The sequence below is a fragment of the Armigeres subalbatus genome, chromosome 3 (assembly GCF_024139115.2).
Source record: "Armigeres subalbatus isolate Guangzhou_Male chromosome 3, GZ_Asu_2, whole genome shotgun sequence".
Classification (NCBI taxonomy): domain Eukaryota; kingdom Metazoa; phylum Arthropoda; class Insecta; order Diptera; family Culicidae; genus Armigeres; species Armigeres subalbatus.
The window spans coordinates 88,955,165-88,982,672 of NC_085141.1; the positions used below are offsets into that span (position 1 = coordinate 88,955,165).

General features: G+C 40.3%; 2 protein-coding genes across 3 annotated transcripts in view; one reads left to right on the forward strand and one right to left on the reverse strand.

Annotated features, from left to right (window-relative positions):
• Positions 1 to 512: 512 nt before the first annotated feature.
• Positions 513 to 1,587, reverse strand: LOC134226289 (large ribosomal subunit protein eL30). The gene is made up of 4 exons (XM_062706961.1): positions 1,494 to 1,587; positions 1,351 to 1,404; positions 1,140 to 1,285; positions 513 to 844 (listed from the first exon to the last, which is right to left on the reverse strand). Exons 2-4 carry the CDS (start codon positions 1,369 to 1,371, stop codon positions 661 to 663), a joined length of 351 nt encoding a protein of 116 aa, XP_062562945.1. The 5' UTR covers positions 1,372 to 1,404; positions 1,494 to 1,587; the 3' UTR covers positions 513 to 660.
• A 4,262-nt stretch (positions 1,588 to 5,849) lies between these two features.
• The window catches only part of LOC134221323 (YTH domain-containing family protein), a 67,232-nt gene continuing 45,573 nt past the window's right edge, over positions 5,850 to 27,508 (forward strand). The window contains exons 1-2 of one of the 2 annotated variants that reach the window (XM_062700521.1): positions 5,850 to 6,759; positions 6,853 to 6,877. In XM_062700521.1, the coding sequence (XP_062556505.1) occupies positions 6,739 to 6,759; positions 6,853 to 6,877 (46 nt within the window). In that variant the 5' untranslated portion in view covers positions 5,850 to 6,738. The remainder of the gene's footprint in view (positions 6,760 to 6,852; positions 6,878 to 27,508) is intronic. The other variant, XM_062700523.1, reaches the window with a different exon arrangement.

Here is a 27,508-nt window from a genome sequence, read left to right on the forward strand (position 1 = left end):
CAGGGTGATGCACATTCGAACTTATTGTTCAGCATGCAGAGAAACGGTACTATCACACGGTCGCATATGTTCGTGGGCTTTGCGGACGACATCGACCTGAGGGCAGTGGTTGTGGCTTTTTGTCCCACTGAATAGCGAAGATATGCTTAACCATTAACTCTACCGAGCCAAAGTACATGGTTGCGGATAGAAATAGAGATGACCTAGTGGTGTTAGTACTGAGGAGGTAGTGTTTGAACTTGATGAAGAATTTGTTTATCTTGGAACGCTTGCGATATGTGACAATGACATTTTCCGTGAAGTAAAAAGACGTATTTCTGCTGCAAATAGGACCTTTTTCAGATTACGTAACCAGCTCAGGTGGATTATAGCAACCTGACTAGCAGAAAGTGGAAACACTACCCGCTGGCTAAGTGCTACAAGAACACTACGACCGTATGAATTGAATAAAATTATCGAAGATCAAACTTGGAATTTGAGACGTGCTTTCGGATAAACTCATGCCCTCATGGTTAAATTAGGAGACCTCGATCAGGAGATCAATCGCTTTATTTCAGATGTTCATAAATATTGATCACTTGATACATTCACCCTTAATTTTTCTTTTATTGAATATCAATAAAACTCATCTCCCCCCAAACACTTGTCGAATAAGACAACTTACTGCTGGGCAGCCTGAGCTTCCGGCAGGGTACGGATGATATCGGAATCACCGGCATCGGTGATGGACAGAGTGCACACGCGGAAGTACTTTCCGCAGGCGGTTCCCAGTTCAATATTGTTACCGTTGTAGTGGTGGACACCGGTCTTGGCCAGCATAGCGTAGTATTCGATCTCGGATTTCCTATCGGGTTCATAAATCGAATGCAAGATTAAAATCAAAATCCGTACTTACCAGTAGTATACCCAGCAACAACTTCCGGCGGCCGACCTTTCGCAACCTTAGAACCATATTTCGAGAGCCCTGTCCGCGACTTCATCGCGATTACTCCATAGATTTCCCAACGGTATTTGGAAACATACTTCTCAGTTCAACCCGACAAAGGCAAACTCCATATGGTTCCAAAATTGAAATTGGCATTCGTCCAGGATAAATTGTGGGAAATGCTACTTCTCTGTAATCGGTCACTTAATTTTACCTGAGATGGGGGGTGTTGTTGGCAATAATGATCAGTTTGGCCTTGCCCTGACGGAGGGTCTTCAGAGTCTGCTTGTAGCCCAGGCAGTACTTGCCGGACTTCATAACCAGAGCCAGACGAGCGTTGATGCTCTCCAAAGCCTTTTTCTGTGGGAAGCAAAACAGCAAAAGTAAATTCCACGTGGGTTCGGGTAATTTAAAATCAATTTTACCTGCTTCTTGGCGGTAACCATTTTGAAAGCACTGCTTTAAAAGTAGAACAGAAACTGGAAATGCAATAAAACGATAAGATATTAATGAAAACAGTAGAAAAATCAAATATCAAAAAACATTTTTTCGGAATGAATTCACTCACGTCTGAACTTTACAAGGACCGGATGATAAAGAGATCGGTCGTTTGCGTGTCGAGTACCAACTTGAAAAAAGTAAAAACAATGACAGAGAAACGTCATAAATATCGACACATTCCTATGCAGCACAAATATTTATCGATCTACACGGAAAAAATCTGAAGGGTCTTCACCAGGCTATTAGCACAGACAAACAGACGTAACACTATAGAAAATACCGTCGACCATGACTAACGACCAATTTGACTATGTCTGAAACTTGATTATGCATATGTACAACATGTGATAGATTTAGTTCGGAAAAGGTATTGGAGGGTAACCGCCCCTTCGGTGGGGTTTGATCCCACGACCCCAGTTCGCATGACAGGTGCTTTCCCTACTAAGCTACGAAGGACCTCCGTCGTCCACCGCAGCTTAGCGGGTACTGATGAAACCAAATTCCCAGCACCAGGTACCAGCCGATCTCTCGCAATACATTTTCAGAACTAACTCTCTCAAATGTATTTTTGTACACAATGTCAACCAAGTAGGATGAGTATTTAATATTGTCCGGCTCCTACACACTTGCTTCATCAGCAACGGCGCTCAATGAAGTAGGGTTGTGTGAGGTTGTGCCAGTTTGGTCGTCAGATCCCAACACGACCACACAAGCGAAGAGAGATCGCCACTCGAGATCAGTACATTCAAAGTTAATTGCCTATATGCCGGGTATTAAGCCACCCGGAGTGGAAATTAATTACTATGTCTGAAACTTGATTATGCATATGTACAACATGTGATAGATTTAGTTCGGAAAAGGTATTGGAGGGTAACCGCCCCTTCGGTGGGGTTTGATCCCACGACCCCAGTTCGCATGACAGGTGCTTTCCCTACTGTCGTGTTGGGATCTGACGACCAAACTGACACAACCTCACACAACCCTACTTCATTGAGCGCCGTTGCTGATGAAGCAAGTGTGTAGGAGCCGGACAATATTAAATACTCATCCTACTTGGTTGACATTGTGTACAAAAATACATTTGAGAGAGTTAGTTCTGAAAATGTATTGCGAGAGATCGGCTGGTACCTGGTGCTGGGAATTTGGTTTCATCAGTACCCGCTAAGCTGCGGTGGACGACGGAGGTCCTTCGTAGCTTAGTAGGGAAAGCACCTGTCATGCGAACTGGGGTCGTGGGATCAAACCCCACCGAAGGGGCGGTTACCCTCCAATACCTTTTCCGAACTAAATCTATCACATGTTGTACATATGCATAATCAAGTTTCAGACATAGTAATTAATTTCCACTCCGGGTGGCTTAATACCCGGCATATAGGCAATTGGGTTGTTTAGCTCAGAAAAATATCGAGTTTTTTGCAGTTTAATATAAAGAGCATGCTTTTCTGATCTCCGGCATATTTTTATTTTGTTTGTAAACCTTTTATTTACATTTTTATACAGCAAACAATAAGCCATTTTAATCGATAGAATGACACTAACATTCATAGAATGACATTTGGCCCATGCAGCATAAGAACAAATTTTTAGTCCCACATAAATTTAAAATGGAAATTAAAAATAGTTCCGGGGCTCCAAAAATTCTGAAAAATTGGGGTTAGGCTTAGTTTTTTATGCAGATTCAGAATATGTAAAAACATATATACCCCTAAACAACCCAATATAACGTTTATGAATATAAACAACTTTACCACTACTGATCTGATTGTTGTTCATATCAAAGATACACTAACCTCACCATAAATCATAATCACTGTATGATATGTTGTGATTGGCAAATCGACCATACGGGTAATGGGCGGTTAAGTATAATTACAATATAAAAAGGGACATTTTTCAGTACATAATTTTTCTAACATGGCATGTGGTATGGTCCAGTTATAATCCGTGTTTTGGATGAGAACAATATGGGATGTAGTATATAAACAGTAGAATGATATTAGAGATAAATTTACACACCGTATCCCTTATCTTTCACTAGAAGCAAAGCAGATGAAAAAATCTCCCACGAAAAATAAAAACAAGTGTTTGTTACATTTTGATTATTTATTTGTATGATATATGTTTCGTTTTCCTTAAATAAAATTGATGGGTATAATAATCAGTTTGTCTTTGTTTGAGCGTCCGAGATGCTGCATCCAAATGAATATTATTCTGACCTGAAAATACGCAGAAAGAAAACCGCGAGATTATAAATATGCACACACAACACGTTTTTCCTTGAAGAAAAATCCCGGAAAAGACTGTCTATCCCGCAAAACGGATGGCATACTTTGTGCAGAATTTACCGTCTTTCTTTTTTGGGATTTTCCCCGTGAACATGCAGAGTATATCCTATCAAATTGATGAAATACTTACCAATATCACGCCTCAATGAAATTGTTTTGCAGCTAAGTGGACTTTGCTTCCACATTTTTCCGCCAAGAAAACTGTTGAGAACTGTGAAAATTTTTTATTATTCAAAAATATTTGAATGAATTACGCATTTCATTACTTACCCTTGATTTTCAGTACAAGAAATAATTGAAAAAAGCATAAAAGTTTAACATTCTGGTTTCACCGAACCAGTTGTTTATTTTTACAAACTAAACCAATGGCAGCTACACGGGAAAATAATTCTGCGGTCTGTTGAAAATCATTGCAGATCTTTTACGTTTATTGTGTTTTTATCATTGGAAGATATAATTCTTAATTGCGATTCCACACGGCAAGGAAACTAGACTAGATTTAGAAGATACATAATTATTTCATAGACATATTTCATATGGTTGATATATAATTTATGATTCATTTATAGTATATTATCGTTTTCTCTCGAAATAATGGAAGATAACATATATAAAATAAACAACAAAATATGATATTAATGCATACAGTATTGTCGATGAAACATGCTGTATAGTATTGTCGCGCTCTTCTTAAACGCTCAACTCTTCGCGGTGATAACGCGCAAGCAAAGATTGCGCAGCAGCGCGCCCATAAGCTTTTACACAGGGTGTGAGTCTGTGCTGTTTAATTTAATAAGCCGCCGAATTGGGGTTGCCATAGTTGAATAGCCGCCGTGTGTAAAGTAAATGGGCGCGCTCCAGCGCATTTCATCGGAGGCTGATTGAGATGATCACGATCTGAGTGTTTATCTTGGGATGCATAATATTGGTTATATGAATAAATATAGTTACATTGTAAATCTATGATTACACAATTAGTAACAGTATTCCTTAATACAGGTGAATAGTAACAAGATTACTGCAGATGGTTTTTAATTATGCGGGCGGAACCATTTTTAATTTGGATTTTAAATTTATTTGGGACTAAAAATTTGTTCTTATGCTGCATGGGCCAACTGTCATTCTATGAATGTTAGTGTCATTCTATCGATTGAAATGGCTTATTGTTTGCTGTACAAAAATGTAAATAAAAGGTTTACAAACAAAATAAAAATATGTTGGAGATCAGCAAAGCATGCTCTTTATGTTAAACTATAAAAAACCTCATATTTTTCTTTGCTAAACAACCCAAATTGAGAAAATCAGGCAATACCTCTGCACGTTATTTCCGCGTATAGATAAACAACATAGTCGTAAAAAGGCACACGGTTAGAAAAAAGTACCTAATATTAGGTACTTTTCACTCAAATCGGGGGTTCAGTGTGGGAACCCAAAATTAAGTAATTTTTTCTTGAAATTCAGCAAAATTCACTTAAAATTAAGTAAAATATACTTAATTTTAAATAGATACTAACCAAAAGTTAGGTAAATTTCACTCAATTTTTGTAAACATTATATTACTCAACGTACAGTGACTATAATAACAGTGTCGTCAAGTGTCAGAATTGGAACAGAATCGTCTGTCAGTTCCATACAAATGCACGTTCCAAACGAGCAGGAGACCTGTCAAACGTGGCACATGACGTTACTCTTCTTATAGGACTCTAACTCAACGTTGGGTTCCCACACTTTAATGCCATTGTTGAGTGGTTTTGCTCTTCATTTTATGACAACAAAGGGAAGAGGGAGGGAGATGCAAGAGAAAAAAAGTACCTAAAATTAGGTACTTATTTCTAACCGTGCATATTCCTACCGTTACGTAATATTTGAATATCACTCTGGAGTGGATATTGTGCTGCAAGGGCCATATGTCAGTGTCATTTCAATAATGTTCGCTGCCAACAGTACAACAACAAATTGTTTTTCGCAGCCAAAACATCTCCATCTTTCTCTTTCGTTCGTACATCCTCGCAAAGCAACCAGAAAGAATCAACAACAACAAAACTCTCTCTCGACGGCCATATTGTGAAACGTCGCCGCCGCTACCTCCTTTCCTTTTCACTCGCCCGTTACAAAACCGTTCGTGGCCTCCTCGGACCTCTCATCGGTTTAATACGTGCTCAAGCAGCTTGTTCGAGTGGACGACGGAAGTTTTTGTTCGCGGTGTGGAAAAACTTTTTGGTGGAAAATTGAGGACACTTTCGCTGTGTTTCAGCCGCTTTTTTACGGACTGTTTCGGTTTGATTTTTGTGTGACGCTCCGGCGGTTAAAATTTTCCGATTTTCGGGGGTGAAGTTAGTGTTTCGGTCCGGGAATATTTCACGAGTGTTGAGGGGAGAAAAAATTGGTTGCTTGACGAACGGGAAAGTGAAGTGCTTTCTGCGGTGGCGGACGCTCTCTTTGTCGCCGTACGTCGTTTTATTTGGTGGAATTACTGCTAGCGAAAAGGTGCCCACCGGAAGATATCCAGATAAGCAGTCTGGTTAGTGTCAGTTGGCCTTTGTGGCTCCAAATTTTCTGGTGACTGGTTGAGTTTTCTTTTCGTTTTGTATTGCTGGAAAGTTCGCAATTTGAGCTGAGGAAAATTCCGCTGAGGACGAAGAATAAGGGAGAAAAGAGTGCAAAGAAAGAAGAGGAAAAAGTGCCCGTCGAGACGTCTCTTCTCTGGCTCGGTCCAGAAGAATAACAACAGCAAGTCGATTTGTGTGACGGAAGAAAAAGCGCCCCCCTTCGGTGGAGAAGACCTCCCCAACAACAAATTCTACATTCAGTCGGATTACCAACCAGAGTGCGTCTTTTGCAAAGAAAAATCTTGTTTTTGTGTTGTGTTTTGATTTGGAACACCAAGAGCGGAAAGGAGGACCAAAGTTGAATCCTCTTGGACGTCTACCGAAGCGAACTGTTTTGATACTTTTGGGGGAAACGTACGGACTAAATTTGTTTATCCATTGACTCCCAGCGGCCGGAACGAAATCCACCAATTCACCAATGTCAACCGTGTCAGATCAGGTGAGTTTTCGCCTTTAGGACGAACTGCTAGTTGCGTTCCTCCAGCTAATTTCGATTTTCTAATGTTTGAATTTTAATCTTTGTCTTTTTCAGCGGATGAAAGGACAAGGAAATCACGGTAAGAACAAAAATGGTGATGAAAAGTGGCACACGTCTTCGAAAGCGAAAGCTTTCAGTTCGCGATAAGCGATTTGAAATTAATAGAATTTATTCCATGTTTGCATGAAGTTTAGTTTTATAGCTAATTGATTAGAGATGCACAAACGCAGGGGTTCTATTTTGACTTTGGAATCACGAGACTTAGCGTTTAGTATTTGTTGAAAGATTAGTTGGTTGATAAGTGTAACATCCCCTGTTTGAGAATTTTGCTCCAAGCATTTTCAATTTCGTTTTAGTTCAGTGTTTTGTCGTTCTATCAAAGCTCGAATCTTTGTGTGTTTGTACTGTTCGCTTGCTCACGCGTAGCACACTGGTAGATTGATACAGAAAATCGACCAAAACCGTAATTTTGTGAATTCAGTTAATAGTCGGTGTAGTTAAACTGATACCTAACTGAGGGTCAATGTCTTCACTTCCGCTTGGGTGGTAAACCTAGTTTAAGCGTATGGGTGAGCACCGGTGAAGAAATTGGCCCTAAGTGAAAGTGATTTTAAGTTGAATATGATTTGCCCTAATATGGTTGTATGATTAATCTGTAATGTATTTTCAAACATAAGTTTTGTCCCTGACAGAGTGTAAAATAATCGAAAATTTTTGGTGAAGTCCACCTTCCTTCAATTGTCAGTTCACTTCATACACATTCATAGTCGGCTCTGGACAGTCAATATTCAGTTGAATATTAGTCATTGAATATTTATGCACATTTTACAAACTGATAAATTATCTGAAATCTGAACACGTTTCAAATGAGTAAAGTGATTTATCACACAGGACTGAATCTGATTTTCATCCGCGAGGCACTTTCAACGGTAAACATCAACATAAACAATGCTAATAATGTTTTTTCTGCACATAGTAAACACACTCAGTGACAGTCGAATGAATGAGTTGGTGGAGTAGTCGTCTGACTATGTCATTCTATGTTTTGAATATTCATGCGATGTTTGTCAAAATTCGGACCGAAGTTGCTTCATGAAGATGAATATTTTAGGCTCTGGTCCCTGACGACATATCCCAAACCTGTTAATTTGGATTTCCGCTTTCGATTTCGTTTTTTTAATTGAAAATTTAATTAAACAATGAATTTTAAATAATATTTTTCTTAGTAAGGTCTAAATTAAAATTACGGAACGCGATTGTGTAATCAAATCTCGCTTAACTTTTCAAAAGGACCTAAGTAACATTTTTTTCATGAATTAATTTGAATAGTGGAATCAACATAAAAACATGTAAGCTTTCGATTTCAGTATTCAATTTAATTCATGAAAAAAATGTTACTTAGGTCCTTTTGAAAAGTTGAGCGAGAATGTATTTTTTGTATCTCAAAAGGACTCAGACATATTTTTGTGCAATAGGGTCGCTTATCCATCAAAGAAATGGTTTTACACATAGGGGAACGGTTTCCAAAGTTCCTATTTCTATCCCATCAAAAACAAAGCAATGAAAAGGAATTTGGTTTGTTTCTTATTTTTGTGATTTTTTCACCAATACCGTGTTAGCAAAAAGAAGCGACGAGATTGGTGCTATATTTCTTTGTCTCGTTTTGTGCAGTCCACACGTTGCATCACAGTACCCTTGAGCTCGTAGTTGTCTTGCCTGCGGTGCACCACATTAGAATTAGGAAGTAGGGACTCCGAACCGAACGTTCTCCCGGTTTTTTAATCTTTATCTGGTCAAACTCATCGTGTTTACAAGCTCACGAAAGTCTCGCGTATTGTTTGCAAAAAAACTCTTTCCATTCATTTCTTACCGTCAAATTTCGCGAAAGTGGCGTCCGGGGAGCTGGACAATGCCAGGGCATTGACCGTTGGGCCACAAAGTGCTCCCTTCGCAATGATTTGCCGCGATTACAAAGGTTCAGTGCGCGACTTAATCTCTCACAGCCAAGATGCTAAGCGAAAATAAAACGGAAGTCACTACTCACAATGGTTTTGGCCTCCTTGCATATTCCGATGGATTTGATTCGCAAGTGTCACAATAGAACGACACACCTGTGCAGCCAAAACAAGTTTGAATACCCCAATTAACATTGTAAACAAAGGCACCAAGCAAGTTCGTAAGTTGCTCAATGTTGCAAATATTCCTCAGCAAGCATATCACATGAAGGCAGTGAAAGTTGGCGTGCAACTTATGGTCCACGGCCACCAAGACGGTCAAGTTCGGCATGAAAACATTATCGCAGCACTGAATGCGGCAAACATCGAGAATTTCTCGTTTTATCATCTGTTCTTTGAGAAAGGTAAAGTGAAGCTACTTGAACTATAGAAAATTAAAGCACTGTTCAGTATCGTGGTCAAATGGCGATATTTCACTCGTAAGCCTTTCGATGCGGTACAATGTTTTCGCTGTCAACGCTTAGGACATGGTATGCTAAATTGTAATATCACTGTGCGGGGAAAAACATCTCTCGGCGGCATGCAGCCTCCCAGCGAAAGCAGACCTCGAAAAGCTCGATTCACCCATTACTCGTTCGAAAGTGCGGTGTGCAAACTGTAGTGGTAACCATACCGCTAACTACCAAGGATGTGTTGCCTGGAAAAACTATCTGCAAAGTCGAGCTCTTGTCAGAGATCACACGCCTCAAAGTTCATGGCTCTATCCGAGCTGACGATAAAATATGTCAAACTCACAAATTCTAAATGTGGCTAACTGAAACAGCAGATCTGTATCGAATAAGAAAATCGAATTTTTCGACTTCCTGCTTCGTTTTAAAATCGATGTGGCAATTGTCACTGAAACCTGGTTGCGCCCTGCGTCTAGATGCTGGTAGATGCTGAAAATGCTGCTGTTTCTCTAGTAATTAGTCGGCCATACGAACCAACAACAGTTCCTGAAAAAACTCGATTGCTTATCGCGCTACGTAACCGACATCGGCGTCAGTGGATTAGAACAAGGGATCTAACGTACAAGAACATCGTTCTGTCGCTGAACCGTAGAATTGTAGATTAATGCAATCAGACACACTTCCGTAAATTTAGTGAAACGATTTAGGAAGATCGTCTGGAATAATACTTCTGAGCGTAGAAAAAGCTTAAGACTCAGTCTGGCAAGAAGCTATTCTCTATAAAATGAAATTGGGTAACTTTCCAATTGCCACAATGAAGATTATTCGGATGTTTCTTAACGATCGATCCTCAGTTCATGTTTTGATGGTCGTTAACTCGGTTCTTATTGCGCACGCGCTCTAGAAAATCTAGGCGTATTTTCCGATTTTTCGCGATCGCGGCGGTCGTAGCTTCTCTGTGCTAGTTCATGAAGTACCGCTGAAGTGATCCACAGTGAAGGTTTGACGAAATATCGGTGCAAAAACATTCGAAAACGCGAGTTTCTTCTGTGCTCCACGTGCCTCGAGAAACAAAACAACAAGTTGTTCGGCTGCCCGGCTGACGTTCTTTCGTTCACTCTCTTGGCAGTGTGGGTTGCGGTGTGCCAGAAGGAAACATTCTAAAAAAAAGTGGTGAAAAGTTTAAGAAAATACGAAAAAAAAAACGTCAAGTAGTCAACTGACGCATAAGGCGTACTACAGTGTGTCCCGCAAGTGTCTGACCATAGTGTGGAACAAAATTTTGTGGACACCTACGGAAATACCGACGTAAAGACATACGTGCAATAGCGTCGCGAATACTCTTGTGAACGATATCCGTCCCGTTCTGCCAGCATGGCGCTGGCGAGCGGCCAACACATCCGCCCGGGAGACCCTGGGGATCCCGGTGGTAGCAGCAACTGGATCAACGGAGATTTCACTGGACCACGCCTACCGGCGTTTATTTAACCAATGGCCCAGTGCCACAAGGCCCCTTCTTGTTAAGGTTTTCCGTCGAAAAATACCTGGGAACCCCCATCGACGGAGCCTTCAAGGAGAATCGTGGCATGAACTACGTCCTGAAAATTCGCAGCAAGATGCAGAAGTTGCACTATGGTACAGCCATCCATGTTTCCGGACACCCCCAACTAAATAAAAGGCAATGCGTTGTGACAAACTTCGATTCGGTCGGCTTAAAGGACGATTATCTCCGGAAGCAGCTGGCGCCTCATGGCGTTATGGAGGTTCGGCGCAACTGTCACACAGGTACAACGTTCCGAACGACCGCTCTGCACAAACCCGACCTACTGCAAATTGTGCAAGACCGATGAACACGCAGTATCAAGCCGTAAGTGCCCGGTATACGAAAAGGAGGTTGCTATCCAACATCTCCGTGTGGATCTCGGTACCCACAAGCCCGCCGAGAACACGAAATTCGAATCGGAGCCACCAACCGGAATCCAAATGCGTACGCAAATGTAGTCGCCAACAGCAAGGATACCGAAATCGGAGAACTGAAAACCATGGTCGCACAGCTTCTTGCCGATTCCAAGGCCAAGGACAAAAGGATTGCGGAAATGGAGAAGGCACTTCACCACAAAAGCGTCGGCGACCGAATGGACAAAGTAAAGGAGCATGGAACAATCGAGGAGTTGGTCAGGCAGATTGCTGAACTTTCAACCACAGTGTCTTCACTGTGCTGCAATTGTGAAGAAGGATGAGACGATCAGGAGGCTGATTGCTCCCGCTGCTACTATGTCTGATGACAGCAATCGCGCTCCATTTCACAATTCACCATACCCGAAACGCCGCAATCCAGAAAAGGTAACGCGCCTACAACCGTAGAGAGCATGGTTCGAAAAACACATGTCCGAAACGAACGAAGCCACCGCACCAGCGAAAGGAAAGAAGAAAAAGACGAAGTCTCAAAAGAAGAAGACTTCAAAATGCGAAATTTCTTCTGACGAAGACACTACGTCCACTTCCTCTCATCAATCGAAAAGGACACGATCGACTACCAAACACACCACCAGCCACGACTCCACCGGCTCCCTCAACGCTAAGCGTAAGGCGAAGGCCAATAGCTCCGCGGAGTCGATGGATCTCACCGTTTAGATTCGAACCAATCGCTGTTCAGTCGCCCTAACAATCTAAGTGAACCATTTGTTTGAGAAACTGCATAAGTCCATTTTACATTATTTCGAGAAAACAACAAAAAACTGTTTTTGAACAAATTTGCACCGAATCTTTCGATTTCTTCGATACAGATCAATAGTTTTTGGCAAAACTCAACACCCTGGGGCACTTTCAGTGCAAAAAATGTAAGCAGTACTGCACAATTGACCTTCAAAGTACGTGGACATATGTAGTTTCTCAAACAAACGAAAAATAATTCATTCATTCCTGAACAAAAAAATTTTTTTTTTGTTTTTTTTGCCAGAAGATTGCCCGGATAGAACACAAATTCTAGAATCCTACCGAGCAGCTCGCAACGTATGCCGTAAAACCATGCAGGAGGCTAAGGCCACTGGCTGGGCGGAATTTCTGGACGAGCTGAATCCCAACCTCTCGTCTTCCGAGCTCTGGAGGAGAATAAACTGCATCCAGGGCAAAAGGCGCATGAATGGTATGGCCCTAAAAATAAACGGCGTTACCTGTAGGGACCAAGCCATCATTGCCGACGCGCTAGCTGACCATTTTCAAGATCTCTCATCCTTCGGGCGCTATCCCGCTCGTTTTTTTAGCCGGTACCCTGCACCAGAACAGGCAATCAAGAATTTCGTAGTGCCTCACGACCCGACGAAGGTTTTCAACCGTCCCTTCTCCATGGAGGAACTGGAATTCGCCCTACAGAACGCGAAAGGGAAATCAACAGGACCCGATGAGCTGGGTTACCCAAAGCTTAAAAGGCTCTCCCTCTTAAAAGGAAAGCAGCACTTCTGCAAGGGATGAACAAAGAGTGGCTGCAGGCAACACTTCCTGAAGGCTGGAAACACAGTTACGTAATCCCCATCCCTAAAAGCAACGGTTCCGTCAACGAGGTCGGCAATTGACCTGTTGTGTGTCAAAGGTGATGGAGAGGATGGTGAACCGCAGACGGTTCATTAGTCTGCGGTTCACCATCCTCTCCATCACCTTTGCCACACAACTGGACAAAGGCAATTGGACGGTAGTTGCCGACCTCGTTGACGGAACCGGTGCCTTTAGGGATGAGGATGGGGATCTTGTGTAGCACAAACGACTGGACTTCAGACAGCATGCTTTCCGGCCTGGCACTGGGACGTACCTGGCTTCCCTTGGCCAGATCTTGGACGACTGCTTGGGCGTGGACTACGGGGGTCCTGGAGAAACTCAAGAAATGGGGCATTACTGGAAATATGCTGGCTTTTCTGCGGAACTTCCTAGATGGACGAACGAGCCAGGTACTGATGGGAAACCACAAGTCAAAAGTGGCGCAGGAAGAAACCGGAGTCCCGCAAGGATCGGTGATCGCAGTTACGTTGTTCCTCGTGGCGATGAGCGGTGTCTTCTTGGTGCTTCCAAAAGGGGTGTTTATTCTAGTATATGCTGATGATATTCTCCTGATCGTCACCGGTAAGCACCCCAAGAGCATTAGGAGGAAACTACAAGCAGCAGTGACAGCAGTCGCCAGTTGGGCCCAAGATGTAGGCTTCACATCTGTGACTTGAGGCATACACCACCGCGTGAGCCCATCAAAATCGCAGGTAACCCGATCCCTACTAAGAAGACATTAAAAGTTCTCGGAGTGACACTCGACCGGTACCTAACATTCCGACCTCACTTCGAAAGGATTAGAGAGGCATATAGGACTCGGATTAATCTACTACGGGTAATCACCAATAAACGAACCGGGAGTGACCGAGACATACGGAGGCGTGTGGCGGACGCTATTATCAATAGCCGCCTAATGTATGGATCGGAGATCACGAGCAGGGCCTTCGACGAAATGGTGCAAAAACTCTTAAAAAAAATGTTTATTGTTTATTGTTTGTTACATCAATAGACGACTAGGTTCTAATGATGGTACCTACTCCCAATTAATACTAATAAAAGTCATGATAATAAAAACATCGTTAATTGTTTCACATGGCAGAATAAGCACTTGTAAAATTACGACGAATCGTCTGTAGGGATAGATTAAAATCAAAACCTCGTTGAATGTCCTTTGTAGACCCACCAGCGCTCCACGTTGTCCGTAATTCGTTCTACGAAAAGGTATCCTCAGCATTCCGTTATTTCTCAGTGCCCTAGGTTGTACGTTAAAGTTTACTAATCCAGAAGATTAGGGCAGTCACTTCTGCCTTGGAGCGTATCAGCATCAACCATTGTCCGTGCAATGTGCCTCCGCAGTTGTAGATTTTCCAGATTAAACAATTGACAACGGCTGCTGTAACTGGGTAACCGGAATGGGTCTCGCCATGGAAGCAACCGAAGAGCAAAACGAATTAAGCGGTATTGAACAGATTCAATAATTCTTGTTGATCAGTTCTGGTAACTAGGATGCCAGACAGCGGAAGAATATTCCAGCGTATATCGAACCAGCGAACAGTACAGTGACTTCAAGTAATAAACATCGGTGAGAGCAGCGTTTCCAGAATAAAATCTTTTATGCAGTCCAGACGTTGCATCACAGTTGCGTTGAGCTCGTAGTTGTAAATTATTGGCTGACGTACACGAGTAAAAGAGATCACTGAGGAATGCCTGAGGTTGTCAAAAATTCGGTGGATTGGGAATCACCCACCGTAACAGACAGGTTACGTCCAGTAAGATGTGAATGGAACCAGATAACCAGCAATGCCAAGTCTTTCCAATTTCGCAACTGTAATAGCGTGGTTAATTTGATCGAAAGCTGCAGATAGGTCCATATAAACAACGTCCGTTTGTGATTTCTGCACAAACCTGTCGGAAATGCTCGAAGTTAGGCACAAGAGATTAGAAGTCGTCGATCTGCCTGGGATAAACCCATGTTGATCGCCACTCCGATGTTGCTTACAGTGAGACATGATTGGTTCTGTTATCACTAGCTAGAATAATTTGGATACAACGCACAAGGATGAGATACCACGATAATTGTTGACATCTTTTCGATCGCCCTTTTTGTACACGGGAAACATTGTAGCGGTTTTCCGCGCGGACGAAAAAAAAGTCCACTGGATAGCGATTTGTTGAAAATCAGTTGAATGGAAGCGAGCAGAAGTTCGATGTGCCTTTTTCAAAAACGTGGACGGAATTCCGTCCGGACCTGGATTCATGGATGATTTTAACTGTGAGCTAGGTCTACGGATCGTATCTGCATCTACGGAAAACGTGGCCCAAGTGATCCCGGCTGAAGGAACGTTATTGACATGACATCAGAGATGACTTCATTACAATAGGTGCTCGCAAACTTGTCGACAAATAGTTGGCAGATGGATTGGGGCGTTGGAGCCATTTCCTCGTCCAGAGTCATTGTGGTAGGAAGCACAGCTTGTTTCCTTTGTTCATTCACGTACTTTCTAAACGCTTCAGGTCTGGCCCTCAAGTTTCGCTGAATATTTTGCTGATATTGCGAAAAACAGAGGCGGATAGCAATCTTATAAGCAGAGTTTATTTTTTTTATAGTGCTCTAACTGCTTTCGCAACGAGAAAGAATCGTATTTGGAATAGCGCTTGAGAGCAGTTCTTTTGGCAGTTTTCATTCTACGAAGCTGACGGGTCTGAGGGGTTATGAGGGGCGACGATTTTTTTAGGCACGTGCCTTTCAATCGCGTGTCCAATAATATGCGATAAAGTCAATCCCGCATTGCAACCGTCAAGAATGTCAACCCAGTCCAATGTTGCAAAGAACTCAACAATGCTATGATGATCGACGTTATGGAAATTGTAGATTGTGGGCTTGATCGATGCAACAACATTTCGCATGTTGTTCAGCTTGAGTATCAACGAAGGATGATGGTTAACTACTTCAACTAGCGGTGATGGAGCACGCAAAATGAGTGGAGCAGAGTCCTGAGCGAAATTGATTGGATTGTGTTGGAACTTAGTCTTCGTTTCCAATATTTTAAACAGTGTTTCCTACAAATGTAGCGAAAATCGCAGATTATTACTGCGTTTTAAAGAACGACTCTTTTGCTCTACAAGGGTGTTATAAACCGGATCGAATGCATTGATCATTCTAAATAGTCGCTGATTATTCTAACTACAAATTGCCACCAATTTTTCAATGTTTCTGAACTGTTTAATGTATAACAAACATACATTTGAGTTTAATACCATGTCAACATTGTGTCCTATTGTTGTTTTTGTTAATTTATTGTTTAGATTCGTCTGCCTTATAAAGGGTTAACAAAGCAGATAGAAACGCCGGTATCGCCACTCAGTGACGAGTAGCGTAAACATGGTGCACGGAAGGTTGTTGTTTACACTTTTTACTGCTGCTGCCAACTGGAAGTAAATTTCATCAAAGTAAACAGTCGTTACCTCATTGGTAGATCTGTTATTCCTGAAGTTGTTTCCGGAAACCATTTCAGCTTAGTTCCAGATTTTATTTTACGTTTACCACTCCTGAAATCCAAGCTAAAAAAAAAATCAAATCATGAATGATGATTATTTTATCGCAGGGGCCTGTTCAAGAAATGATAAGCTTTTGCATTGCAGTCATTTCCGATAGCAAGTCATGCTTTTTCCATGAAATATAGAAACGAATGTTTCACTGTAGTAAACTTGTTTATTCCTATCCAATCGTTTAGATTCTTTTCGGACATACTTCCGTCCCCTTCAATAACAACTCCTTCGGGGTTTTGCAAGGGTTGTACTTCACCATTCCGAATCGCTGGAGAATCTTTGTTACTTGTGCTTCCTTGTAAAAGTCGAAGCGTTTCTTCATCGCGATTGTATGATAGATTCCAAGAACCACAGTCGGTCATCTTAATGGACGAAACAAACATAAATCAAACATTACAATTCGCATTTTTTTCCTTTGTAGCTGTCTATTTCAAATGTTTCATAATTGGCGACTTTGATGCCAAAATACACATTGGCTGACTTGACTGATTAACATCCGCATCAGAAGCCGTTATCTTCGCACCAACACATTTCTAAATGTTCCAGTAACCAGGACCAACTACGGATATAACGCGCCACTAGTTAGTATGTGTCGTGTATTTAATAAGTGTTTTTGTGCATTTGATTTTAGCCTGTCTAGGACGACTATAGGAAAATATATTTTAAGATTTTTAACGGGTTAGCATCAGTGTTTGTTTAACTTATGTCTGTATGGTTGAAATGTGTACCTGTTGACGATAGAATTATGAATAAAATAATAAGTTTGCCAAAATACCATTCTTGAAAGATTCTCTAACACATTCTCACGGTAAATTTTTGTTAAGTTTGCGGGATTTATAAATTTTAATATCCAAACCAACCAATCTGTTTTGCACCCACTGGAGAACGTACGACATTGGTTTCGGGTTTTTACTGGTTCAAGTCAACTTTGCAGCCCACTGATAACTAACTCGTGTTGGTTTCAATTCTGATTACTTTCCTGAAATTGTGCGATTTCAAGCCGTTCGTAATCCAATTAGCTCAACTTTAGATTTCCATATAACTGATTAGGATTTATATAAATAAATATTGATAGCTATTCAGATAATGATATCCCTATGGAGTGCAAATGCGATACTAACAGTTATCTCGTACCCTAAAAAATGACTATCGAGAAAAAGACATTGTCATTACTAAATGTGAAAATGAATTGAGCTCCGTTATTTCTGACGATGATCCTCAGGTTCTTATCTACCTTTATAAAAAAAGTTGGGCGAAAATAATATCAAGGAACTCGAGACTCTATTTTTAAAATTATATGGCACGTTTTTCAGCAAGCCGTAATTTGTACGGCGAAGTGGCAGTCTCAGCATATAACTGTTCCGGAGCGTACGTGGCTGGACGTTCAATGCTATTTTTTGACGTAGGACTTACGTCTTTCTTTACTATACTGAATGTCATTTAGATTTTTGGAAATCGAGAGCGTTACGCTGAAAAGGAAGATTTCGAACGGTACTAGCGCCTTTATCTTTCGATGGGTTTTTAAGATTTATATATCAATCGACTCGGACACTCTCCAGCAATTTGCCTATTTCATTGAAACTTAAGATTATTAATGATAAGCTATTGAAAATTTCAATACTTGTCAAGCCAGCAAAAATTTCATATGTAACCAATCCCGTGCATTCCTAATACGGACATCAGAATGCGGTATGTTACGGGCCTTCGGGTCCACCGCAAGATTTTCTTCGTGTATGAAAGAAGCAGTGCCTGCCGTGTGTGAGTCATTACAATTTGTAAATACGTTACGTTTATATAAGTCCTACGTCTACTTGCGGTTATGTTAAAAACATTACCCACTGCTCGTTTTATTAGCATAACTTCACGTTCCGGTCGTCTCTGCACTCTGTAGTGTATTGGCGATCATTATGGCTTTATAGACATCTTTCCTTGAGCGGAGTAGTTCCAGGTTGATCAGCTGTCATCGAATTTCTTAACTCGGTAGCTAAATCGGATTCGAATGAAACGGCGTTGAACTGGTTTGATTTATTTGACACCATTGTTGTAAGCTGATCTCCAGAAAACAGAACAATACTCTAGAGTAAAGCGCACCAAAGGGCAGAGGGCAATTTTAAGCAGTTTATACATATGTCGGTGTAATTCTATGCAATTGCAACGATGAATCCCAGAGTTCAGGATGCTTTGTTGACGATAAACGAGATGTGCTGTTTGAATACTAGTTACGAATCTAGGATGCCGTATATGACATAGGTCCTTCAATCATATAATCCAAACAGCTGACGCAATTTGTCTCATAAAATAGCTTGTCGTCATGTGATTGCAGCAAATTCGAAGAAGAGTTTTTTTTCCAAAGGGCAAAACATAACCCCAGGGAGACTGCAAAACATTGAAAGGCGTGAGTAACCGCCTTCGATAGCTTAAAATGTATTTTATACAAAAGAAGCTGATCCGAGAATAATTTCAAAGTGCAAAACATAATCTCTTGGCGACGGCAGAAACGTCAATCGCAGCGAATGGTCTTATCTTGTTCAACGTCTACCTTGTGGTCGTGTTTTATACACACCCATTTTGATTTTATTTTTTTAAATTTAGTATCAGTAAAGTGTAGACAAACCGCTGCACTTATATCGAACTATCAAGGAGTCCAGCAACATCGGTGTGATATTGCGCGTGCGTTCAGGTTGTGGATAGAGAAAGTCATTATGCGAAGGTATTCACCAAATGCCATGCATGTTGAAGTCTGCTAAGATGCAAATCTCATCAATTAGATGACGAACTGGCTTTGAGCGTCGATATATCCAACACTTGATTTGTTTTAAACATGCCCATTATTTTGGTTCAAATATGAAATTTGTTAGATATGAAAAAAATAAATTAACACTTAAAAAATCACTGAACACTTGAATTTTAGTTGATATAAGTAGTTTAGTTGAAGTAATTGAGAACCCTAACAAAGAAAAATTGAATAAATTCATTGACTGTTCGCGCCCAAAGCGAACGTGATTGAATGTTTGTCTCACTCAAGTTACCAATCCTAAAGTGAATCACCCAAAATCCCACATCCCATCCTACTAACCCCGAGTCGATCGCGGGTGTTTCGGTCCCCTTCCTACTAACAACCATGTTTTGGAAAACGCACTCCTCATCCAAACGGCAATAATTGATAGCTTGCATGCTTGGCTTGTTATCGAAAAGGAGAGGTTCCGTTATGAAGTTGACGCCACCAGCAAGGAAGAAGAAGAAGAAGCCTAAGACGAGAGCACCGACAGCGATGACGACTTGGCAACATGACGCACGCTGATTGGCTGACCAATCAGGAAGCAGTTTGTGCATTAGCTCTTAGAGCAGTGGTCCCCAGCATACTTGTAACCAAATTTTATTTTACGGGTTTTCTCGCCATAGATAACTTTTAGTTGATACTAACAGATTCTTTTGTGTGGACGAGAAACATCTTTTCGCAACAATATGTTTTCAGAATAGTTTGCAGAACATATATTAAGCTATTTTTCCAAATGATCATAATGTTGCCCGAATCTAAGATTTTGCATTTTTTTTGAAGAATTATTGTTCAATATAAAACAGTAAAGATTCCTTAACCTTATTCTATCGGTTTAAGGGCTTTCAATATGTAAATGAGCTTAAAATCGCGGAAAAAAGAAATTTTGATAAGTTTTGATTTGATTCTGATCGTTTTATTTCCTTTTTGGGCAGTTGAAATATTTAAATCTCCCAATTCTGTGTCATTGAACAGAAAAAAGATTTTTTTTATATTTTAGGTAGCGATATTCAGTGATATTCAGCTTATTTTCTGGATCTTAAAAGTAAAGCAATTTGAATTTTGCTAAAACCTAACTTGTATTGAAAGATTCCTCATTTTAGAGCAGTGTATAACAACATTATTTTGACCTCAAGTTCAACATTTAGTTCGTTTGAATCTGTGAAAAAATGCACGAATTTGCTATTTTCATAGCCCGGGGCAATACCTTCGAAGTTGTTTGTTGTTGTCCTACGTAATGAATTTAATTAATCATGATGGTGCTTAAACATCGTAATGATGTGAACTTGACAGATTAACTGAGTACAACAAAAAAAAACTGGGCATGATGAAAAGCATTTCGTGACATCTAATGCTGATCAACGGGCCACATGCTGTATTCTGAAATCCTTCGCGGGCCGCATCAAAAGGCTTCGAGAGCCGCGGGCCGCACTTTGAGGATCACTGTCTTAGAGCATTCAGAGGATGAATGATCCAAAGGATTCAAATCCCGTCACCAACAACAACAACAATCTTAGAGCATTCAGTTGTTTGTAAACAATCACTCGAAATACATCGTAGTCAAATTTTAATCCGCAGATTTTTTTCTTGGACAAGCCGAAACAATCATCCTTTTTTAAGGGTTAAGCAGAGGCGTCGCGTGATCAATTCTTCAACCTGTGCACTATTTTAATATTTCGAGAAAAACACATAAAAGGGACCTGAAATGATAAACAAATAATTTTCCAGCGCGTTTCTCAATATTGTCGTATTCCAGCCGAAGACGGCTGAATGGAATCCGCCGTTGAAGAGCGGTGTGACTGATCGTTTTAAAATTCGACAACAAACTGCCGGTACAATCTTCGTCGTTGCTACTCAACCCGATGGCGCTACCAACACCATCTCACACTGCGGTGCACCACCGCGGTGGCAGCAATGCGCTAGCATTGCCATACCCCGCCGCGCAACCTCTCCCAGCCCCTCACAAGCCACCGATTCATTGGCACACGCTTAAATGAAGCAAAGTTCGTCACTTATACAAACTAAAATCATTAGCCGCTTGCTCTGAATACTCCATCTTTCTCCTTCCCTACTCTTTCAACTTTGCAAGAATATGATTTCAATTTTATAAATATTTCATTATAAAGAAAAATCATACCTAAATTGCTTCAAAATAAATTATAATAATTCATAATATTGTAATACCATCAACATCTAATGCAAAGAAGAACAAACTTGATATGTTAAGAACCGTCGTATTTTTTGCTAAAACTAATAATGATTGTGGGTCACATTTTAATTTTTTTTTCGGAATCTACTTGCTCCTGCACAATTCGGAATACACAAAAAATGCCTCGGAGTCCTGCTCGGTACTCGCAAAGAGCAATAATCTATAGAACTTGCAAACGTAGTCCTACGTCAACATTCTTTGGAGTTCTACTCACTCTAGAATAAATAGAAAAACGCCTCGGAGTCCATTTGCAAAATGTATTCTTTCATAGAACCCACAGACGTAATCCTACGTTAACATGTCTCGGAGTTCTACTCGCTCCGGAACGAACAAAATTGTCTGGAAGTTCTGCTCTGCATTCGTGTGGTCTTCTATAGAATACCCAGACGAACATGTCTTGGAGTTAAAGTTTTACGGTGACCGAAACCCCACCAAATGTCTTGGAGTTGCATCGGAGTCCTGCTCTGCATTCGCAAAGTATACTCTACTATAGAATACACAAACGACGTCCTACCTCAAAATGCCGTGGAGTTCTACTCGCTCCGGAATAACCAAAAATGCTATGAAGTCCTTCACATTCGCAAAGTGTATTCTTCCATAGAATACACAGACGTATTCCTACGTCAAAATGCCTCGGATTTTTACTCGCTCCGGAATGAACAGAAAATAGAAAAAAAATCCCGGAGTCGTGCTCTGTATTTGCAGAGTGTGGTCCTCTATAGAATACCCAGACGTAGTCCTACGTCAAGATGCATCGAAGTTCTGCTCCCTCCGGAATAAACAAACATTCACAAAGTGTACTCTTGTATAGAACACACAGACGTAGTCCTACGTCAATATGCTTCGGCGTTCTACTCGCTTCAGAACAAACACGAAAATGCCTCGAAGGTCGGCTCGCATTCACAAAGTGTACTCCACATAATACACAGACGTAGTACAGCGTCAACATGACTCGAAGTTCTACTCACTCCGAAAAAGAAACAAAAATTGTCTCGGGATCTTGCAATGCATTCGCAAAGTGTACTCCTCTATAGAATACCCAGATGCAGTCCTACGTCAAAATGTCTCTGATGTTTACTCGCTCCGGAATGAACACAAAATGCCTTGGATCCTGCTTTGCATTTTCAAAGTGTACTCTTCTTTTGAATACACAGACGAAGCCCTACTCCAACATGCCGCTGAGTTCTACTCGCTGACAAACTGACTCTACTTGGTCTGAATACTACAAATATCTTTGCTTATTTTGTTGCATCTAACTGGTTCTTAGCTACTTCTTATTTTCTGAATTAACTCAAACTTAACTAAGCTTCAAAGTGATTTAAGTGAAATTAAAAATCTCGCTTAACTTTTCAAAAGGACCTAAGTAACATTTTTTTCATGAATTAATTTGAATACAGCAATCAATAGCTTTCATGTTGTTCTGTTGATTGCGCTATTCAAATTAATTTATGAAAAAAATGTTACTTAGGTCCTTCTGAAAAGTTAAGCGAGAAATCATCAGAATCGTTTCCAATGTGACAAATAAGCAATATATCTATTCGGAAATTATTGAGCTGGCACTTTCAATTCTAATTTGAGTTATTCGTAAAATGAGACGAAGTTTTAAATACAGAAAAGGAAATTGGAATATATCAAATCATGCAAAGGCTCTAATAATAATTTGTAATTAGCATGTCATATCAGAAAAATAAAGTCTGTACAATAAAGAGAACAATGAAGTTCATAGCCCTTACTCTTCTCAATTAATAATTATTCTATTTACAATTTATATCTTTGATCAATATTCTGGACTGGACAGATGTCGAGAAGTTTTCCGTCCATCAGCATGGAAACTTGCTCATAAATAAATTCATAAATATGTGTGCATTGTTGCGACGGATGGTCGAGTCTTGCAAACTCGTCCGGGTCACGACAATGACGCAGCCGGTAGTTTTGAAACCGCGTTTTGTTTTGTTTTGTTTAAGTATATTGTGTTTCGCTCCTGGAAGAGAATTGTGTTAGAAAAAGGAAGTGGAAGGAAAAAAAGAATAAACAGGGAATGGTTAAAAAAACAAGGTAAATTTATACTAGCGTCCCCGGTAGGCTCTCTGGCAGAAGGGCAGAGTGGTAGGTCGGGTGACCAAAAAAAATGCAAAACAGATGGCATAACGAATAAAAAACAAAATCCTATCCAAATCCATGTTCAATCCAGATAGAAGCCAAATCTTATCCAAATCCAATCCAAATCATATCCAAATACAATTCAATTCAAACCAAATCCAAATCAAATGCTATCCAATACAAATCCAGTGCAAATCCCATCCATATCCAAATCCAATTCAAATCCAAACAAATCCAATCCAATTTAATCCAATCCAAATCCAATTTAAATACAATCCAAATTCAATCAAAATCTAATCCAGATCGAACCCAAATCTTATCCAATTCAATCCAAATGCAATCCAAATCCAAATTCGATCTAATTCAAATCAAAGATCGAACCCACCAAATCTAATTCAAATCCAAACCAAATGCAATTCAAATCCAGTTAATATCCAATCCAAATCCAATCCAATCTAGATCGAACTCAAATCTTATCCAAATTCATTTCAATCCAAATCCAATTCAAACCCAAACCAAATCCAATCCAGATCGAGCCCATCTAATTCAAATCCAATGCAAATTCGATCAATATCCAATTCAAATCTCATGAAATCCAAATCAAAAGCACGCATTATTCTTTTTTCGTTTTTTTTTTTCGCCGAGTTTTTTTTTCTTTTTTTTTTTATAGTGTCTTTGTTTTGTACCAATCTTGTCACCCGGCCTACTCCTCTGCCCTATCGTCAGGGAGCCTACCGGAGACGCTAGCATTCTTCATCTGTTATTAATTTTGCCATATTTTTTTGCGTTTTTTTCTATATTGCCAACTATTTTGCACTATTTTTTGTCACCCGGCCTACTCCTCTGCCCTTCCGTCAGGGAGCCTACCGGGGACCAAAGCATCCTCTTTTTTGCTATCTTTTGCTGCATTATTCCCAATTTGCCATCTTTTTTGCAACTTCTTGTCATCCGGCCTACTCCTCTGCCTTTCCGACAGGGAGCCTACCGGAGACGCTAGCATTATTTATCTGTTGTTTTTTTCTTATTCATTTTACGTTTTTTTTGTTTTTTTATTCGTTATGCCATCTGTTTTGCATTTTTTTTGGTCACCCGACCTACCACTCTGCCCTTCTGTCAGAGAGCCTACCGGGGACGCTAGTATAAATTTACCTTTTTTTTAACCATTCCCTGATTATTCTTTTTTTCCTTCCACTTCCTTTTTTTAACACAATTCTCTTCCAGGAGCGAAACACAATATACTTAATCAAAACAAAACAAAACGCGGTTTCAAAACTACCGGCTGCGTCATTGTCGTGACCCGGACGAGTTTGCAAGACTCGACCATCCGTCGCAACAATACTCAGCAAACTGATTGACTCTCGCGTCTCTTTGTTTTGCCACGATCATTCCAAAATCTTTTCCGTTGGGTCGAACCAATATGTCTACAAATCTAAGGTAATATGCTACACGTTCGATAAAAATACTGTACAAAAGAGTACATTCCAATTAAGAATTTACCAGTAGTGAAATAATGTTTTGTTTGTTACCGATTGCTTATGACTTCATCTTATCTACTACAGTGTGGACCATTGACATTTGACTTACCCCCTCCCTAACTAAATATTTTGGATTTCTCGAAAATAAAAACCTTTAAAAATAAATTTCTTTAAAAATGTTGACCCGTTTCATATTCGCTAATTCTGCGACAATATAGATTTTCATCAGAAGATGAAATGTCTGTTTGCAATATGTTAATATTGTCGGATACTTCAATGTCTAATAAAATAGGCGTATTTGTAAACAGGGTATATTGCGCTTATTAGCAGATGACAATTTCTGTTTAAATTGAGCTAATGACGCCTTAGTATTATCGGACAGTACATTGTTGTCAGGATTAGTGGATGTGTAAACGGGCCATCCCATTTAATCAAATATCAAAAGCGCTTTTGCTTCGCGTTGCTTATACAAAGCGGAACTTTCGTCATGGAACGCTTTGAGGAAGCAGAAATGCTCGCGCTTTACTCTTCTCTTTCGATTTTGTTCCGATTGCGCTCTCTTCACCGAATCGCGCATGCGCTGTTTGAAGCGGTTCTCGATAGGCACCAAACCGTGCACTGCCTGCGAGGAACGCTTTGACTACCTATACATCGCCGATTGCGATTAGAGCAGATGATCTACACATGCAAATTAATGCGTGTATGATGCATGACAAAACGTTCTCGGCTGAAAGTTCCGTGTTGATATGTACAACATGTGGTGTCTGTGGGTCGGTTCGGTACCGTAGAGAAAAATATAACGCGTCCCCATCGCAGCATTTGGTTGCCTCACATCACATGCCGCCTATAAAAAACATACATATTTTCCGTTCATGTATCTAATAGTCAAATTTGCATGAAACATCTTTCAAATGCACATAATTCAAATACATGCTTGGATTAGAAAGACAAGAAATCTATTTAGAGTTTAAATGTTGGGGATAAAATTGCAACATGTGCAGTGCACAGGTTGCACATGCGGACGCGACGCCTCTGGGGTTAAGAAATAATTTTGGTCGCTATCATATGGACTCGAAGGACCTTCAGCCGAAGGGCATAGAATACAGTCCCCATCCCCTACCGAGCTCATCAAAACATTCTCTTAAACAATTAATATTCTCTTGTATAAAATTGTGATTCTGAAAAGATGTGATTTACCTTCAATCATGCGCATTTGCTATGCTTAACAACTAAAAATCCAAAATCAGAATCTTGTGAGCAAGGACGGAAATCTTCGTTTTACTATCAGTTGCATCGATGCTCAGTAGGCAGCTTCGTCATAGATTCGTGTTTGTTTTGATCAGACGCTCGGCGATGCAGGCACGAACATCTCGCAGCATGCTGTCAAACTTCCATACCAAATTTACCGCCCGATCTTCAATAGCCGATTGATAATCGAGCGCAAAAAATGAATATCTACCGGGGCTGAAATGAATATTTTGAATTGCGGTTAATTTGCACCGATAAATGATGATTATTTTACTTTATATACTAAACAGATGCATATATTTCAGGAATCTGACTTCAAAATGTTGAATCCATGTACCGCAGTATGAAATGATATTCATATTTTGAGATTTCAAATTGAATATCAATGTGCCAAGCTGAAGATTCATTTTGACACCGCACAAAACAACGCTGATACCGAGAGTCGACGCTTGCTGCTGTTCGTGCACATGCCGTCCTATTCATTCGCACATTCAAATTCGGGAAGGACTAGCAACTTGATTGTATGTTGGATGTCAGCTGTTTGAGTGTAGTTGAACTGACTTTTTCTGTCCCTGATTGTGAGAAACTTTCATTTGGCTTATAGATGCCATCCATGCGAACAAGTTTATTGGATCTTCTCCCTCCGATACGCGCTTGTGATTTTGCTACCGAAGGCAACTTTGTGCCGTCGCCAAGCGATTTTAATTGGACGGTTTTAATTGGAGAAAGTTCGCCTCGAATCAACTCTCTAGTCAACTCAACACGTTAATTGTTAATTTTTACTCTTATTTCGAACATGTTCATATCATGTTTTGTTTACCAATATCACGTTTTACTGTTAATGAGCTATTATCGTCTACCCGGGAGTTGCACTTTGGGAAAAAAAAACTTTCAACTTAACCTTCTTCCAATCATAAAAGTGGTCCCAAAAAGACCCGATTTATTTTTAATAATGTGCTTTTCAAATCACGAGAAAAAATTGACTGCTTCCGTTGAAGATGACCACTCGCCTCCGATGCTGATGGCTCACCACTAGCAATGGAACTCATGTTCGCTCAATCGCTCTCCATGAATGCTCGAACGAAAAAGACACGTATTTTTTTTTGTATGAACAAAGAAAATGAAGCGGTGTGCCAAAAGACTCGTAGTCCACATCAATCTGATGTCCGTGTTGGAGATGCATGAACGGGATTGGTTGTAAAGAATTGAAATTTTCAATATTTTAGCCTTGATTATCAATAATTTCAATGGATTTGGAAAATTGCTGGAGAGTTTCCGAATCGATTGATAAGACAATTTAGAAAATCCATCGAAAGATTAGGGCGCTATTGGCGTTTGCAATTTCGTCTAATTTAGTGACGGTCTCGGATTTAGAAATTTTTACGATAACGATAACGATAACATTGTAGCAAGAG